At 35.9% G+C, this 19,484-nt stretch overlaps 1 protein-coding gene across 1 annotated transcript; it reads right to left on the bottom strand.

The window, feature by feature from the left end:
- Positions 1 to 1,308: 1,308 nt before the first annotated feature.
- On the bottom strand, positions 1,309 to 15,971 carry LOC121318036 (TBC1 domain family member 15-like). The gene is made up of 17 exons (XM_041254241.1): positions 15,870 to 15,971; positions 14,438 to 14,536; positions 13,986 to 14,060; positions 13,611 to 13,752; positions 12,469 to 12,673; positions 9,390 to 9,492; positions 8,201 to 8,398; positions 7,348 to 7,476; positions 6,442 to 6,545; positions 6,133 to 6,227; positions 4,877 to 4,993; positions 4,351 to 4,451; positions 3,979 to 4,078; positions 3,342 to 3,439; positions 2,847 to 2,963; positions 2,330 to 2,416; positions 1,309 to 2,130 (listed from the first exon to the last, which is right to left on the bottom strand). Exons 1-17 carry the CDS (start codon positions 15,891 to 15,893, stop codon positions 1,915 to 1,917), a joined length of 2,010 nt encoding a protein of 669 aa, XP_041110175.1. The 5' UTR covers positions 15,894 to 15,971; the 3' UTR covers positions 1,309 to 1,914.
- Positions 15,972 to 19,484: the final 3,513 nt, after the last annotated feature.

Here is a 19,484-nt window from a genome sequence, read left to right as displayed (position 1 = left end):
TCTCTTCAAGGTCACTCAGGGTGATGGTCAGTATCCTATCACCTGCCACCTTCAACATTAGACCACACCACCTGCATCCTGGGACCATGGCCAGATGTACATAGTATTGTCATTTACTATTAGTGTTTCTTGTCTATATATATATATATATATATATATATATATATATATATATATATATATATATATATATATATATATATATATATATTTATATATATATATATGAATATATAAAAAATTTGTTTATGGTTTTATTCAATCTTTAAATACAAAAAAAAAAACATTCTATTTTTAACAAACAAATGCAGGCACATTTCTTCTAGTGAAAAAAAGATAAGAAAAAACATTACAGGGAACTAAAAGCTATCATAAAAGTGAAGCAATTTCCTGTGGGGCAGGATATGAAAAAGTCTGGAAATGGGAGTATGCCTTAGATACCTCTTTATGAATCTGATGATGTCTTATGAACAGATTAAAGAGATTTCAGTCAACAGCCTTTTCTTTGTTGCCTTATTTATTATTTATTTTTTTTAATACTTCAGCGCCCTTCTGCAAGCTGCTCCCAAGTCGTGTGTGTTAGAGAAAGCTGTCTGGTCAGTAATATATGCAACATCAGAGTCAGATCAAGAGACAAGCGCTAGCTGCAACACTACAACGCGTGCACATCCTGCCTAAAGTGGTTTGATGTACCATGTATTTTAAACAAAATGTAGTATGATGGCATACAGTTACAAAAGTTTGAAGTTACAAGAAAAATGGTTGCAGTAGTTGCTTTGCTTCATTTATTTTTAAGTTAGTTTGCATATTCACGGGTAGTCTGCAAACTCTGTTGAAGAAAATGTTTACCTCGACAGTTCTAACAACTTTGACCTGCCAACACTACAAACGCTGTTTACACATTGTCGAAGCCACTTAAAACCATCTCAATTGTAAGCTTTATCAATGGAAAATTACAGGTGAACACTGTGACACTATCATACAAAGCATACAAACCAAGTAAAAGTAGGTATGTAAGCCTAACATTTTTCTCTATCAAAAGAATGATCAAACACATACAGCAAGTTCATTGAGCATATACACCTGTACATATCCAAATACACACTGTACCCTGCTTTTCAATAACTAATTTATAGATGGTCAAATAATTATACTTTATACTTATACCACAATGTAAAGGAATTTCTGAGAATAACTGAGCATATGTTTTATACTATATATATATAAAAACATATATATATATATATATATATATATAATATATATATTACTTTTGATTAAAACAAAAAACAAATTTAATAATATCATCAGGCTGTGCAGTTCAAATGTGTAAGCAACTTCACTTTTGTATTCTTGCGCTAAGATAAAACATTAATGATTGTGGTCTTTAGAATGATTTGTATGTGTCTTCAAATCAACATTTCCAAATGCAATACTGTCATTTGCACCTTACATTTAGCATCAAAACTGTTCTTGTCCATGATTATACCATTCCATGATTATTACAACTGCTCTCTTTTAACCCTTTTTTATTTTTATACAAATCTGATCAACTTTGTTAGACTTAACAAGATTTAAAATATATTTTTACATGGTTCAGAACATTTAAAAAAAAAAAATCAACCTGATCCGAACCCCCACTTTCTTTATAGTAAGAAATATATGTAGCATCAATAAGCGAAAAGGAATGCTGATTTTGAATGAAAGGACACAATGGTACAAGTAATTACAAAAATAATCAGATCTTCAATCTTTGTTGATCCTTTTTTTCCCATAATCAATAGTGCCAAAGTATAAGAAACTTATTTAAATTACCACCTTTGAAAACCAAATATTTATAATCAAACCTTTATGTTTGAGGTTGGTGGGTAAAACAAAATGTTGTTGGTATAAAAACTGCTTAGTTTTCCAGTTCTATATATGTGCCAATTTGTAAACATGTTGTGCAGTCTCCCTGCGCCCTGAATTTCCGTCTCTTCCATTTGGCACAGAGTTTGGCTGTAACTCATCTGTGCAAGTTGCATTAGGTGGGCTCCTGGTATCAAGTGCTCCATGTTCGCATATCTCTCCTGCAGGAGCAGCTGTGTCAGGTATCACTTCCAGGATCTCACGAACTGCATAAGGTAAATCCTAAAACAAACACAAATTGATAAGGATTTCCCCCTCTCATTAAACCAATGCACTGCAAGCACCATCAGGAACTAGACATGAGTGCACTGTGTACAAATAAAAAGATTCCCTATATGCACAATGTGTAAAAAGAAAAGAATGAAGTAAAAAGATACATGTGAAACATAATATTTTCCTCAAACAATACAAATCAACATACCTTGCAATTTTTTATCTGAAAACAGATGGCCTCAGCTTTGCGAAGTACTTCTTCCACGTCCAATTTCATGGAAAGCTCGTTGATGTGCTATGATAAAAGTGAACTATAAAATTCAGAAAGCAGCAAACTAAAAGTGAAAATCTGAAGTAGGTATAAACAAAAAGAAAAAGACTATAACCTATGTATTTCTTTTGTAACTGATATGTGAAACAAAAAGAACTGCATGCCTTGTGTTTGTAAAATACTGACAATATAAATGAGAAAGCATTGACGATGTATATGGTGAATGCATTGTTCATGAAAAGATTAGGGTCAATTGTACTGACAGATCGTTGGTGACAATAATGGCAAACTGTACATTTGTGATGTAATCTGCTATACAGTCAGACTGGAATTTAGAACTAGTGCATTAACCCACTGAACACCACAGACCCTGAAGAACACACTTCAACAGAAAGGTAAATACAAACAATAATTAAATAATACAAAATTAAGACTACACCAATGTTATTACTACCTTGAGAATTTCATTAAATCCGTAATGTTCATCCATTATTTTCTGTTTCTCAGAATCCAATATGGCACAGCAAACAAGCAGGTGGAAGTTTTGGCAAGGTAATCCTGTCCACATCACCTTTAACAAAAATATTGTAAAAAGAGGTTTTAGGGTTTATTATTATTTTTGATGCATAGATCACGTGCCTCTCGCAAAATAAAACTAACCTTCAAGCACTGAAGGGTTCCACAAATCATAAGAGGAAAAAAAACTAAAATAAACATGCCCAAACTGCCAGAAGTAGTAACTGGAGTAGCAACTATGCACCAATAATAAATGTTCATTACATTAAAGTATGTTATAGTTTTAACACTGTTTTGCTGTATAAAGAAGACGCAATTGGGCCTAAATTGCTTCCCCTCTGTGTGATGGATAAAGGTTGCTCCCATTAATCGAGTATAAAACATGTGTCTCCACAGCTCTAACTCTAATTCTTGGCTGACAGTGGACTCTCACCTCCCATAGCCGCAGTACATCCTGGAAGCTGAATTCCCGTTTGAAGTGGATTAGAAGCCACCGGAAACAGAAGTAGAGGTACCCTGAATCTTGCGATTCTGTGCAATAAGACAAACAGCGATTTAGCTTCTGAATATTTTAAACTATGCAATGAACAATCAGAACAATCAAACTCTAAACTAACTTGAAGCGTAAGTTTTGACCAGAGATTCACCAAACAGCAAATCAAGGTCAGATCTAAAAATTGATATCCGTTGACAAAACCTTAATTTGAGCAATTCCGTACATTCTCAATTTTAAAAAAACACACTAATCATACATTCCAAATCTCCAGCTGTTCTCTGAAGTATCATGCAATTAAGTATAAATCTCCACCACTCCAGCAGCACATGGAATTTCAGTCAATTATAATGCAAACCTTAACATGTCATCTTTGCAGACAATGCTTTCAGAATTAAGCAACCAAGGTTTTCATTTTTTTTTGTTTTTATCAACCGTGCAAAAGCTACTTGAGTGTTTCAGAATCAAATACACTACTGCTCATATTGATAAAGATATTTAGTAGCATATGGAACTATAATAATATTTGAAAGTGCCTATTACAGAGAATCCACAAAGTAAAGCTTCATCCCCTTACCAAGGTAATTCCAGAATGCAAGGTCTAGCAAGCGCAGTAAATTGCTGAGCTGAATCAACTGGGTCTTCATCCCCTGCATCTGCTCCTCAAAATTATGGTGCTTAAAAATAAATAAATACATAGAATTTAAGTATTCCTTTAATGTATAATTAAGGCATCCGATCTTCAGGTTTTACCCAATTTAACCCGATTTCATCCTCCCCCCACCCCCCCACGAATGTTTTTTCTGCATTCGGGTTAAACCCGAAAACTCCCCGAATAGGCACATACTGTATATGAATAAACGCATGCGCAGTTGTCTGTGATTCAAATGCAACTGAGCAAAACTGGCACTGATGATGGTAAGCTGATTTACCTATTATAAGACCTTACCATCTGATCCATGAAGGACACAAAGCACCAGAAGGCATCCACTTCATTTTCCATTACATAAAGAATTGGAGAAAGTAAATCACTCATTCCCTGAACATACCCTTGTGGGGGGGGGGGGGGGGGGGGACAGAAAAAACAAAACATCACCATTAAAGTGAAATTCATCGTCACGCAAAGAGAACAAAATCTACTACTCCAGGACATGTACTGAAACCAGACAGTTATGTTTTTCTTAACACATGGTGTCTGATGTGAAGTGGTGGCAGCAGACTTATTAAAACAAGTAACGAGTCATTTATATTAATTTTACCACTTGGATGTCATCTATGTTAATTCTGTTTTTTCAAAATCAAAAAAGGTTTCACATTTTTTAAAGTTCTAGGCATGATCACACTTCATTATACGTCTATTAGTAAATTCAAAAATACAAATAGAAAAGCACAGGTTTAATTTCTTATCTTAACTACTAGTGACACTGTGTCCAGAACAATGTGAGGGTACAATGAACATACAATTTAAGACTTACCAAGATCAAAATCATACATACAGTATGTCATCAGAATATCGTGAAGTAAAATAAGTCCTGGGTTATCTGGACCTTCATAAAACGTGTTGGTTCGGTCTGTTCTGTTTACATCTTTCTCTAGAAACATACACAATGATTATTTAGCATATTATCTTTTTCCCTGTAGTTTCATAAATTGTGGAGCAGAAAAACATGTACAGAAATAAAACATTTTGCTTTGCATTGGGTCAAAATAAGTTTTATTTTGGTATCTAAATACACATTACACACAGAACCACACAGCTCAGCGATGAACAGTGAAGCAGTTTTGGTCACTGTTATGTTGACATCGCCAACATACTGTCCACAGTTATACATTTAGAAATGCTAAAAGAAACTTAAGTTCAATGACAAATGTTTGGTCTAGAAATATATTTCAATGAAGACTTCCAGTTCGAAACAATTAATACAATTGACACATTTATAGAACTGAACTACCACAACACTTATTATAAATGCAAAATTATTCTCAGAGCCTAACAAAGGCCAAGGAATATATTGTCTCTACACCGATAAACCACAATTACTGTCCAACCTAACGGCATTATGCTGCAAGGACTGGACACAGATCAATACGTTCAAAACGTCTAGGCTGTGTATATGTTATTATGGCAAGCAATGTTCATTTTTCCTCTTTCCAAGAACTGTCAAACACTGTCCTTCATTGAGATGAACAGAAACTAAAGCAGAATATATTTTCGTTACAAAGGAGAATTTGAGCTCCATTTGCAGCCTGTTAAAAGCAAATAGGACTAAAAAGGCTATAGTCAAGTTTAGAAAAGCTTTCACTCAAAATGTTATAAAATGAGTTATCATGATATCAATCCAGTGGCATTTTGGCAAACGCAGACAGCTTAATAAGGTGATTTATGTAAAGTATTTAAATACTTTCAAATGCCAAAGTCAGCATCAAGTCTATCTATCTGAATCATTGTGAGAGGAAACCACAAAGCGTGATAACTAAACCACACTTCTAAACAGCACCAGAAAATACTGTATAGATTAATAATCTGAAGAACTGAATAAAGGGCTGCATTGCAGTCAGTGAGTTCAAACAATGTAAAATCAGCAGAACTCATATGCTGAAATATAGCGTAGTATTAAACTCATTCCTGTCTATCACAGTTTAGAGATACCAAAATAGCCTGATATTGCTTTTTGTTTTATGTCATAGTTTGTCAAAAAAAATGGCATTACTTCAAATGATTCATCATTACCTATGAGGCTTCTATAATCTCTTAATCTTGAATTTCTTTTTTCTTGCTCTTCACTGACTGATTTCCACTGGAGTTTCATTCTGAAGTACTCGTCACTAATTAAGAAATAAATTAGATTATTAGTGGCTTTGTTTTTGTACTATTGAAGTACAGAAAATAGAACAAGTGAACTATGCACAGACCCAGTGGCATGGGCAGACTGGTTTAACACAAACATACATGTCACAATGGTTTAATGACTTGTAAACTCTATAGTGCAGTTTTTTGCAACCATTCTACTACTGTCACAGAAAATACATAAATACTCACATTTTTCTTTTTTGCGAAACCTTTCTGTCGTCTCTCGTGCTGTTCCAAGGAAAATAACCCAGCAAAAATTTCCAAGCCTCTTTTCTTACTGCATGGCAAAGTCCCTAAGGAGGCAACAGCTATTTATTAATACAGCAAAAGAAAAAAAAAATAACAGACTAAATTACAATCAATAGCCTAACCACCCTAGAACAAAATCTGTTGTTTTTTTAATAATCTGCTGTTACATTATTTTGTGAGACTGTTACAAGGTAGGCATCAAACTACAAGGTTACCCACTTACCCTCTGTTACCCCATAACAGACGAGGGACAGAGCTAGGAACACCTATTTGATTTAGCCTTTGGACTTATACCCCCTGACTTTCCCTTACAAGATGCATACATCAGTGTCTACGGTGACCTCTACTGGGGGTGTAATTCTTTAAGAGTTTTCCGACAGTCAGCAGCTGTAAACAACTCTTAAGGTCAATAGCAAGCTCTCTGGCACAAAATTGTAGTCAAACTTGAATTCTTCAGTAGGAAATGTACTGCTTGCTTACACAGCAAGAAACACCACCTTTGATTGCCCTTAAAGAAAAAACTGTGGGTTCCATTCACAGATAACTAATGGACGGGAGTCAAACAAACTCCCCCAATAAAAATAACTTGACCATTCTTAATGCAATATATTTGTTTGCAAGCAGAAGTACTTGCTGAAGAATTTACAATGCAACAATGCAAACCATGAAATGCACAGTTTTTCCATACTGTAAGAATTAAATATAGCTTAGTTTATGTTACTGCCTGAGTGCTGTAATGCCCTTTGGCTTAAATATTTTATTTAATTACAAGTCTATATAGTTTTGGATCAATCAAGTTGGATAAAAAAAAAAATATATAGGGTTTATAAAAACAAATACAATTACCCCATTGAAAATTCTTTGCTTTAAATCATGAACATTTTGTATTCTTCCTTCTGTGTCCATATTCTTATTCCAGTCTTCAACAGAAACTGGTTCTCTTCTCTGAACATCTGGCTTTGTGCCCAAATCAATCTGAAATATGCAGACAAGTTACTACTATTGCTTGTCTCTCTGCAAGCCAGTTTGCAGGGTTGTGCCATCTATAAAGTTTAACCCATGAATAAAGGCAATAAAGCCTTTCCAGATGATCTAACAGAAATACAAAATTTCAAACTGTTTTTACAAGTTTGGTTTTGTGATTTGCATTCGATTTTTCCCAGCTATGATGAACAATGTCAATCAATAAGTTCAAAGCAAGCTTACAACACTGCAGGTCTCTATAGACATTACAAGAAACTAATGCAAGTAGCCTTCAAATACACATTTTAACTCCTTTTTATTTATTTATTTTGTATAAATGAAGTGTCTGATGGCATACTGATTTCAGCCCAAACATACTGTGTCCGGCTTCATCTGTCTGCATTATTATCATATGCTTTCTTGGAATTCTCAAGAGCATGGTTTCTGTGAATTAACAGACAAAGAATTCAGCTATCAGTGACTACTCCAAACACTAGAAAAGTCTTACATCCTATGCTACATAGATCACAAGCATGGACTTCAGCTCTGTGATGCAGGCTGGAATCTGAAAACAATCAGAGACATACTTAGCAAGCTGCTAAGGCTTTTAAAAAAGCAAAAGTTGTTTCCATGGGTACTGCAAGTGATATACAGGGTAAAGGATAAAGGCCATTAAAAATTAATCGTGCAGCTGATGAGAATAAATGTTTACTCCTTATAAAAAGGACTGGCTTACTCTTTTGATTACTTCAAAGCCTGGCTCCTCCTGGTGGTTGATTTCAAGCCCTGGAATGACCTCATTCAGAATGTCTGCCATTTCTGCAGCTGGTCGTTGTTGGTGTTCAACATCAGCCCCTCTAAATGCATCAAATAAGTAGTTGGTAACTTTAGAAAAGCCTCCCATTGTTGTTGTGTAAGGATCTTTCCTAAATTTCTGGAAAAAAAAATAAAACAGCAAAGAACCAGGTTAAAGTACACTGTGCTAACAACATAATTCCAGTAAATCTTACCCAATATATATTGCTATCATTTTGTTGGTCTCAGGTTTTCCTATACGTTATGGTAAAGGTGAATTTTTAAACAGTAATTGATTTGAAACTGTTGGAGAAGGTTTACAGTTGCTTTTCAAACTGCCATAAGCAACTCAGATGTGCTGGAAACATTCCTTTAATGGAATGCACAGCAAGGAAAAAAGAGTGCAAGATATGCTCAGGGTTTATAAAAGCCATGAAAAAAATACCATTACAATTTTAATGTATGCTTAACATAACATGTGCCTCTCTCATTCAGGAATATATATGGTTGTACATAGGATTAACTGGATTCATTTTATTAGCTAAATGTACTTAAGGTCAAAGCCAAACAATATTTTAATTGCTATGCAATATAAGAAACCTCTTGCAAAAAAAGTGACAGCCAAAAACAATACAGGAGCAAGGGACACACTTCATTCACCAGTTTAGCCAACTAGCAAATGAAGGTTATTAAAATAGATGGCTAAGGTAGAGATGGGTACCAAATTACATAGCAGTGTTTCAAACCATTTGAGAGCTATACAGTGAATGAATGATTATTTTGTTAGCTACAATCTCTTTAATCTTGTGGGATTCCAATACACAGAATTAGATAAAATGAGTTGGTGCGAACGAAACGTACATTCAGTTAAGAACTCCCACTAAAGGGTAATAGCCTTAATTTTAAACCAGTTAACAGACACTAATTTAACATATTATTTTACAAAGATACTTGTGTGTTGACAGAGCGAGTCAAATTTAATAAAAAAAATAAATAAAACAATCCCAGGATTCTGAACACTAATGTTTTTGTTGTTTTGTTTTTTAACCAGCAGTAATAAACAGCAGTTACATTACATTGAACCTGGCAGAGCCATGCCGCCTATGCATATAAAGAAGAAGAGCACCTACTTGAACAAGGCCAAACGTGGTATCATCAAACAAGTTCTCAAAGGACTGAGAAAGAGCCTTGTTGCAGTTGCTGACAATTAAAACTCTTTCATCAAGTAGAGACCTAATGGGAAATAAATCACTGTTGATGACCTTGACATAATTTAACATTATCTACAGAATCATACAGAATTCAAATTACCAATGAAATATTTGATCAGTTTGATAAGCGATTCTCCACATATATTAATGCAGATACAGACAGAGAGACAGACAGACAGACACCCCCTACAGTACATCCGCAGAATCGGACATTCTCAATAGCTTATGCTAAATAATGTTAATACCAAGTGCTGTGACAACTGGATAAGCAGTTCTCCAGACATACTATATGCAAAAATGTAAGCTGTTCAGTTAGAGGCACCCTTTTGCATACCCAAAATCTGATGCTCTCAATAAGTTATGCTAAACAATATTAATACCAAGATTCATAACAATTGCATATGTGGTTTTCCAGATATATGCAAACATGTGTGAAGCGTGACATACAGGACGGCACCCGGCTTCACTATATCTACTTCACAGATATACTCCAGTGTTAGAGTCTAGAATGGTATCCAGTTCCTATTCCTGTTATGTAATAATTAGCACTCAAGGTATAAGTATGGGTTGTAGGATAAGAGTTATACATTTATAAATGTTAAAGTTATACATTTGAGAACATTTTTGTATTATAAGATTGCATGCATGTTATTTAAGTTTAAATGTTATAAATAAGTTTCACAAACTGGCTCTTCCTGGAAAATCTTTCACACAAATAAGATGATGCATTGGTTTTAAGTCTCAAGTTTCAATACACTGCCTCTCTCAAAAACAAGTCATTTGTACATGGAGTACGTCCAGGTTATCCCCTGCACACTGCAATAAACTTGTAAATTCCTTACGGTGAGGTTAGTGTGCTACAGGAGGAAACACCAACGACAAACTACACAATACAGCCCAGTAAAAATGGGGAAATGACCAGTGAATACTGTGAAGACATGTATGGCAGTTACTTCTATTTCAGGCCTATTCCCTCAGCCACAAGCTTCTGTTCTTATATTGTCTAACCTACAGAAAGACTGTTTACATTGCTTGTTTTTGCAGCAGAGTTGATATAATACGTAGTTAATGAGATCGAGAGGTTTGGTGACTTGAAGACTTTCTGAATTACATTTACCAGGCAGTTTTTGATCAGTACTGGAATTTAACCAAGCATTGGTCTTCCTCTTAAGAGTTGATATAATACGTAATTAATGAGATTGAGAGGTTTGGTGACTTGAAGACTTTCTGAATTACATTTACCAGGCAGTTTTTGATCAGCACTGGAATTTAACCAAGCATTGGTCTTCCTCTTCTTCAAACTGAGTTTAGCAATTCCCAGTTGAACTTTCAACAGAGGCCTTGCTTTCTAATTCAAAGTATGAACACAATTTAACACTGAAATATGCAATATCACTGTGGCTCTGGTAGCTCCATTAGCAAACAATGAACTTTAATAGGCATTGTATAATTAATTCCAGTGCTAATGAAGGTACTGTTATTTTAAATCCGGCAACTAAGATATTATACTCATGTCAAACATAAGTAAGACTAAGGCTGATTTATCCCACCAGCAACTAATCCTTACAATTTCATTATTAAAGCCAGTGATAAGAACTTTAATACCTGCTATCTGTTTTTCAAGCTTAGATATGACAGGATGGCAAGTATGAGGTGATGTGATATCGGACGTGACATTTCCTTCTAAGAGGTAGGCAAGGGATTGTATAAGGTCTTTGGAGGAGTCAGTAGTTAATGAACAATCACATCTCATTTCTACTGCAGTCAGTGGGATTGGCAAAGGGCAAGTCATTCATTCAGCTAGCAAAGCGAATGAAGGCCTTTTCAACATGCAAAACTGCAGACAGTTTATAAGAAAGCTTTAAAGCTAAACCATAAAAAGAAAACATTTAAATTAAGTCAGAAAAAAATGCTTTCTAGTTTAACAGGGACACTTTTCTGATAACTGCATTCCAAACTACACATTCATAAGTGCTACTAAATCAAATAATTTCTGCATTCTAACACTATGGTTAAAACATTTAAGGAGACTGAAATCAAGATCAAAATGTCTGCAGAATTTAGAATTAAACTCCTTTAAAATACTACTACTGAAAAACACTGTAGGCAATTAAGAAAAAATAAAAAAAAACATCTATTATAGTCATAAAGGTACATTCTAAAGCTGTACATACAGTACAAGCCCTAAATGAAAATTCTTAAAAAAATTGTGGTAATTTTGGAGCAAACAAAAAAAGCTTTAAGAACCCAGAACAATTACTTTTTTGTAAACTCATATGTCTGCCTATCTGGGATCAACATCGAAAGCATCATCCATATGGAACTAAACCACCCTGACAGTCACTAATGGCATTTATAAACAAGGACCCTACAGATAAGCCCTGATGAGTCACTCACCATAAGGATACCTGCCTGTCTTAATCATTGCTCATCCACAATGTCCATTCATGCCTTTTTCACAAACTCTTTGTTTAGCTGGCCATGTGAGCAGTATTTACAAAACCCTCTATTTGCTAAACAAAATTATCATCAAAAGAATGTAAACTACATCAAAGGGCCCTTTTAATGATCCACTGGCATTTAGATTAATCCTACCGAACTATGGACCTCAAAAAGGGTGTGTGTTATAGTCTATTTTAACCCAATTGTAATTTTCATTGTGCTCAGCATACACAAGCCTTAGCAATAGTAGTATTTTAAATCCCCTATATATGCACACTGGACCAGGTATCAAAATATTTCTGTTTAAACTTTAATGCAACTCAGTGCAATTATATTTTATGCTCTGCCTGAGCAATTTAGCTCTTATTACACAAAGAATTAAAAACATTTGGGAATCAATCATTTTCATACATGCCCCCTACTACATAAGCTAAAATAACTTCAATAAGGCTTTCTTGTTTTCTTGTTAAAACCACTTGTCCAAATCTCTTTAATTGTTAACCGCAGGAAGTAAAAATGTTTTTTTTTTTTTTTTTTTTTTTTTTTTAGTACTTACTCATTCATCAGCACATAGTTCTTAAGGCAATCTATGAACAAATCACTGCCTCCTTGATGGAAATGAAGGGCAGGTAAGGAAGTTTCATCTTTAAGGCAGAAGACAAGACGTGACCAGCCCTCCAGCTTTATTTTAATTGTTTTGAGGTCAACCACATTAAAGAAGAAGGCCCATTTGCTTCTTTCATGTACATGGTTTGATGTCCCTGAAATAATTACAAGACGTTTGTTTGTTTACTATTTTACTAGACTTTATTAAACATAAAAAATATAAATAAATAATAAATAAGACATATACTGCAACAATAAATCTAGACATCACACATTACCCTGACTGTATTAATATTCTAGCAGACCTTTACCAGTCTTGGGTCAGTGATTTTATTAATATAAAGTGATGAAACAACAACATGTCATTATTAGCGTAAAAATAAAGTACAAGACCCCTAATGTTACTTGCTTTACATTTACTGCTTTGAAAGCAACTGTTACTGTGAAGTTTCCTGGAGCATATTCATATGTATATTTCTAAAACAGTCAATATCCACTGTAAGCGGCTAGATGTGTTCAGAGACTCTGGATCAACAACCCAACTTCACTGTGTAATCTAAAGCTTTGGTTTACACCTCATCTATAGAAATTAGCAGCCTCATAGCACATCTAGACAGAGTATACTAGGGGATAATGTTAGATTTAAATCCCTAATAATATTGCCAAGGCGAGTTCAATCCACTCTGGGGAATACACATGAAAGCCTCATGCAGGTTGCAGGTTTGCATATACAGGATGCACCGCAGAAGACTGCTGTGTGATCCACAAAATTTCTGACATATGGTGCTGACGTGTGTTTAACTGGGAGGGTTTGGGCAGACATTCTGTCAGACACACTATATAATTTTTTCTCAAAGATGTTTTTTCTAAACTGACAGAACTGCCAATGCCCTGCTTTACCTGCAGTCCCTTCCCAAGTGTTGCCACAGATGATGCTATATTAGTATTTATTTTCTTCACTGTGCCTTCTTGTCACAATGCATGACACATGCTGATCTCTCAGCAATTCTACTGTATATGTATACAACAACCTTTGCAATCGCCAAGCGTTGTGATTGATGGGTGAGAGTGGGTAATGAAAGTTCAACACACCTTCTCCATTTGTGTAAGGTTTCTTTTTGAAGGAGACGGTGTTGATCATATCCCACTCAGCTTCATAGCTGTGCTGATGTTCTGCATTCTTTTGTGTCTTTTCTGTGGGACTCTGTGTCCATTCTACAACTGAACTGGAATCCTAGAAACAAGGCCAGTGTTTTGGTCGTATAATATAGCATTGTGCGGTGTAAAAGAATAACATAACAAAATACCTGATATATAACATTTGAAACAATTCAGGCAAAATATAATTTTAAAAAAATAGAATTACATAATTTTAGGAAAACTGTAGAAATAAAAAGCATATAAAATGCAACTGTCAATATTTCAATAACAGCTGTTTAGTTCTTTGAAAGAATAAATTAGGTATACCTTTCCAGCATAAAGCATATTTGATAAATCAACACCATCTTCCAGTGGTTTATATTCCACCACTAATTCACCATCCTGGAAAAAAAAGAATATCTGTATTAGTATTGTACCCTTGTATGTCTTAAAATATCAACCTCTACCCTTTGTAATACAGTCAAAAAGGCAACAAACACTCATCCAGATGTCTTCACCCCAGTCCCTGTGCCAATTCAGTAACACAAGGTCTCTATGACAGATTACGATCTAATTCCGGTAGTATCTGCAAACAGATTCCCTCTATCCGGTGGCTAACTTTAGTTTGTATGTGGCTGCTGCTCTTTTTATGGTCACATTTACCATTACATTAAAAGATGACTTGTAGCCACCAGTGTCATGGGAAATCCTAAAATCATCCCCAAGATCACTTAAACATTTATCACTAACATGAAGTATTTAAAACATTGCAAGTATACCTTTTCAATAATCCGAAGTATGCCTGAAATGAGGGAATCTTGGTCTTCATTTCTTTCTGTGCTTGAGTGAATAAAAATGCCATCTTGCTCATACACAACCTGTAAGAAAACGAGAACCAATAGTAAAAGCAATATTCAGTGTGCATTTTTAATACACCATGTGTAACATGCAGAACCATACAGTGCATGCTACACTTAATGTATAGAATTTAAAGCAAACAGTCAAATCACTGTTTATCTAAACAATACATTGTCTGTGGACATTTACAGTATTTTGTTAGACTGTATTAGTTGGGTTATCCATCCAGTTAATCCCTGATGCTACACCAGATTATCTAGTTATTTATTTTGACTTTCTGGACTTTAAACGCCTCTCTGTTCTGACAAACAGTTTACACATAGATATAATAATAATAATAATAATAATAATAATAATAATAATAATAATAAAAACACATGGTTGTGTGTGTGAATACTAAAGGGCATAACAGAAACCGCCAATATCAAAACCACTTATCAATTATTGTTAGTAGTCGTAGTAGCTTTTGAAATCTATATAAACACTGTGTAAAAGATATTTGCTCAGGGAATTAATATAACTACACATACTGTATCTACAACTTAAAAACGTACATTGATTATAATTAATAAGTAAAACTAATATTTGACCTTCTCAGACAACCAACAGTGCACACTATTTACACATCCTAAAATTACCTAGCGTGTTTAAATGCTGGCAATGCAAGCGACTGTTAAACGGTTGAAATAGAGGTACACCAAGGGCAGGCCACCAGCTTGTGTACCTCAGTGCAGACAGTTACTACAGCAGAACTCGGCCAGCTAAACTCGTGATAGCGAAAAACGTGAAAACATGTTTAGCACAGTCAGAAACAAATGCTGTTCTGAATACACGTGATCCTGTCCATTTCCTTCCAGTGTCTGTTGAACACAAACAGTCAGTACTACACTACTATGTAATGGGGTTTTCGGTAAAGTTTCATTTCAGGAACTGGTATAGCAATTTCAAAACGGATGTGTTTACAGTTTGAAACAGTTCCGATTTACCGTTGCACCACCACACAACACAAACTGTATTACTATTTAAATTTGTGACGTATATCGCTAGTATGACCCTGAAGCATACATTTCTATGGCACGAAAAAACAACATCAGATTGTACTTCTTTCTGTTTTATTTCATGGTCTTGGGTCTGCCTATTTTAAACAAAAAAGCCTTTTTTATTTCATAAAATGCATGTTAAACACTATAAAACCTCACCACGGGTTTACGTGTTCATCTTAAACACAATTTGTTTCAACAACTCCACAAGTGTTCAATCTGTGATCTTCCTGCTACCGATACCCTCTTTCTATTGTAATAAATGGCTCCTACGTTGTGTTAAATCGCTTCTGTGTGGGTTTTATTTCAGTACCTTGCCAGCTGCAGGAGCCGCCATGTCGCCCGCTGGTGTTTACGATGACGTAGAACTGCTCACGTGCCTGTCTGCACTCCATAACAACACAGACCAGTCGTCTTTTGAGTGGAGGCGGAGCGCAGGCGCAGAAAAGACAGAACACCAGGGAGCTTGGCGCCTGTGTGTGAGCAAAGGGAAGAGCACGTAATGTATCCGTGGAAGTGAGTCATTTGTCAAGTGGCCCCACTGTGCTGGCTGCCGTCAAGATTTCATGCGTGTATCACCGTGTGTCTGACCTATTTACGGGTCACGATGCTGATGTAAAATATGTTTTTTAAAAAAAGAAAAACTGCTTAAATAACCAACTTTAAAAAACCCTTCACTTCTACTGCAACTCAAAATAGCCTATTGTGGAGCTCAATGACCCATATATTGCTCAAGAGTTTAATAGGTCAATAAAACATTGGTCTGGCCTAATACAGTAAATCTCCCCAAGTGAATTATCTTCAATCCCATTCCTGGAAATGAGATGCTGCATCTCAGTGGATTTGTCCTGCTTTGGTGTCTTCTAATGAAACATTAGAGCTTAAATCCAGAACTCCCTGTCTTAGTCCTTTAAAAATGTGACTCGCTACCTCCCTTCTTAGTGAAGCCCAGCATGTATACCAACGCCATCTGCTAGATACACAATACATAACAGCTCACTGAAATGAAACTACAGGATATCATCTGAAGCTTTCTTAATTAACGGGGGATGATTGGTGCATCTATGTAGTCAAAAAGCAGTATTTTATACCCATAGGTAATTCAGTGCCTTTACATCTTGACTGTAACCGAGAGGTGAATTGGTGAATGACGTCTGTGTACCGTATATTCTGTAAACATGGGGGGAAAAAATGTGGTAAACTTTCTTTCTTAATAAACACTTTAGCCAGTCAAAGCCTCAGGTGTCAAAAGCATGCAGATTTTTCGAACTGTACATTTTTCAAATGCGTTGATGTTTCTACTTATCCAAATCTGTCTCTGTTTTCCATCTTTTTTATGTTTTGCAACTTCCAATGTCAAATTTCATTTACAATTTTCAAAGTACTATTTGTAGTTATCTTGCTTTGAAATCATTTACAGCAACGATGCTTCATGAAATTAGCATCATGTACCTCATAAAGACAAGTGTTAGAATAACTTATAGAGCTTATTTGCAGATACAGTATATAAAGAGGCACTTTATGTGAATGCTCTGTAATCTAAATATTAGCAGTATTTGTGAATGATGAACTGAGCGGTCCCCAGTGGCTCAATTATGTGAGCGCAGGGTGTCATACAATCAGGAGTTAGACTACTGGTCATGTTGAGCAGGGTGTCATACAATCAAGAGTTAGAATACTGGTCATGTTGAGCAGAGTGTCATACAATCAGGAGTTAGAATACTGGTCATGTTGAGCAGGGTGTCATACAATCAGGAGTTAGAATACTGGTCATGTTGAGTTACCAGTCTTGGCAGGGTGCCCTTCTGGAAACCTGCACTGGCCTTTGTGCATCCAGGGGTAAGGTAGGAGGATGGGCCGGGGATAGTTTACCTGGCTAGTTCCCCGTTCTGCAGTGACCCCTACTGGTCACCTACAAGTCCAGTTGGAGACCAGGTTTCAGAAGTTTGGTATTATCTGTTCCTTATGCTGACCAGGTGAAAACCAGTGTCTTTGTAAAGCAGTTTCATGGTTTGTCTGATGATAATATTCACATTCACTGTTGATCTACAGTTATATGTTTTGTTTTCGACCAATTAATTACCAACTGCAGTCGAAACACATAAGAATTACAGCCAAACTGTAACTGTGATGTGAGGAGGCCTCGAAATTAAATTTTACGGTCTAAAAACTCTCACAGAGTAAAGGAGGAGGAAAACCAGCACACACACACACACTCCCTCCTCAGAGGTATCATAAAGCCAAGATGTATGTTGTTTAATAAATAATTCACACATGCACATTGAGGGGATTAGCAGAAGAAGCACGTTGCTGTTTAAGAGCCTTATTTTGTGATGTCTGTCTCTCGGTGCTTTTCTGCTGGGAAATTGCCTATTTCAATTCCAGTAGCTTGAAAATGAATAAATAGCAATTTGTTTACTGGTTTTAAAACTCAAACTACTGTAAATAAAAAAAAATCTATTCATACATGGGGTCAATGAATATTTGAGATCTAGGAATTGCTGTCTACAAAAACGTATTAATATTCTCTTGTCTCTTTTGATTTTGATCTGGAACTGACTAGCTAAGATATCAGTACAATCTATGCTTTCTAGATACACTTAAAATATGCTGAACCCAGCGTGGCTCTGAGTGGCTCACCTGGTAGAAACACAGCAGTGTGGTGTGGAGGGGGGAGTCATAGAGCGCAGGTTTGCATCCTGGCTGTGGAAAGTTAGCCACTCTTCTCTGGGGACTCTGAAGGGAGTGCCACATTGGCCCAGGTGCTTCCGTGGGTTAGGGAGGTAAAACCAGCAGGGGCTGTTTCTCCTCATCACTGTACAGAGGACCCTACTTGCTGGGTGCCCAGTGAGCTCAGAGTGGACACCTTCAGGGCTGGCCTTTGTCCTCCAGTGTCCAGTAGCTCCCTGACATCTGCTCTCGAGCTCCTGGGTGAAAAAGGAAGCCGGCATGGTCGTGGGATCGGAGGATGCCCACTCAATCTTTGTGTCTCTTGAGCCATGTGGGGAATGGAGAAAAGCAATTGGGCATGCCAAATTGGGAGAAAATTGAGGGAAACATTATAATTGGACACACTAAATTAAAAAAAATAAAATTTCAGGCTCTGGGTTTTCGGCTCCCAGAAAACAACAGTGTCTTTTCAACTGTACTTGCTCTACCAACTTCTATATACACTGTAACACGAGGTGTCAGAAAGAGACAGGGATACATCTGTGGACCTTGTTATTGCTCTTACTGTATTCAAATTAATTAATCTTTTCTGCTCGCAGATTTCTCCATTTCATTTTCAGCCCAGATTATTTTGCTGTTGCTTTATCACACCACACTGTTTTGTTGTAGCCAAGCTTGTACTTCTTGTGGTTTGGCTGTATAGTGTTTTATCACCTTCTACCACTGGCTTTATAAAATATATTATTCAAAGTGCATTTCTGGATGTGATTGTTTTTTAATTCCCCGAAGAACTATTTGTGTGCATGACACTTATTAGGAATCTGATATAGGCAAAAAAAAAACATACTTGCTGGACCACCTTATTGTTTTTTTATTGTACGTGTCAGAATGCTCACAAATACTCTTTTGTATCATTATTGTAAGTGCTTTTTGTTATATTGACACTAACATCTGGAATGCCATTCAGTGTGTGTATCTTTTGGAACAGGCATTCCATAAATAGTTTCTATATCAGTCAGCTCTTTGCAGTTTGGATTGCTCAATGCATTGTCCTGAACAGACCCCACACCAGGGTCATCTTAACTGATCAGCCAACATGTGTGGCTTTATTCGTTTAATTCATTCTTTTACCCATTCTTGACTTCCATTGCTTTCTGGTTTGTGGATGACACCCTCAGTGCTTTCCTGCCTTCATCCTGGTTCATTGTGACGTTATTACGATCTGCTCTGTATAGAGCTATTGAATAGACCATCTGAA

Source organism: Polyodon spathula, chromosome 7 (assembly GCF_017654505.1).
Source record: "Polyodon spathula isolate WHYD16114869_AA chromosome 7, ASM1765450v1, whole genome shotgun sequence".
Lineage (NCBI taxonomy): Eukaryota > Metazoa > Chordata > Actinopteri > Acipenseriformes > Polyodontidae > Polyodon > Polyodon spathula.
The sequence above is the reverse complement of the archived record's forward strand: the minus strand, read 5'-3'. Positions and strand labels throughout refer to the sequence as shown.

Coding starts and splice junctions, on each gene's coding strand:
- LOC121318036 (XM_041254241.1), bottom strand. CDS start 15,893: ATGGCGGCTCCTGCAGCTGGCAAG. Junction 4,994..6,132: donor AGATTATAGAAGCCTCATAG/GTAATGATGAAT, acceptor GTATGTTTCTAG/AGAAAGATGTAAACAGAACA. Junction 2,964..3,341: donor ATGTACTGCGGCTATGGGAG/GTGAGAGTCCAC, acceptor TTTTTGTTAAAG/GTGATGTGGACAGGATTACC.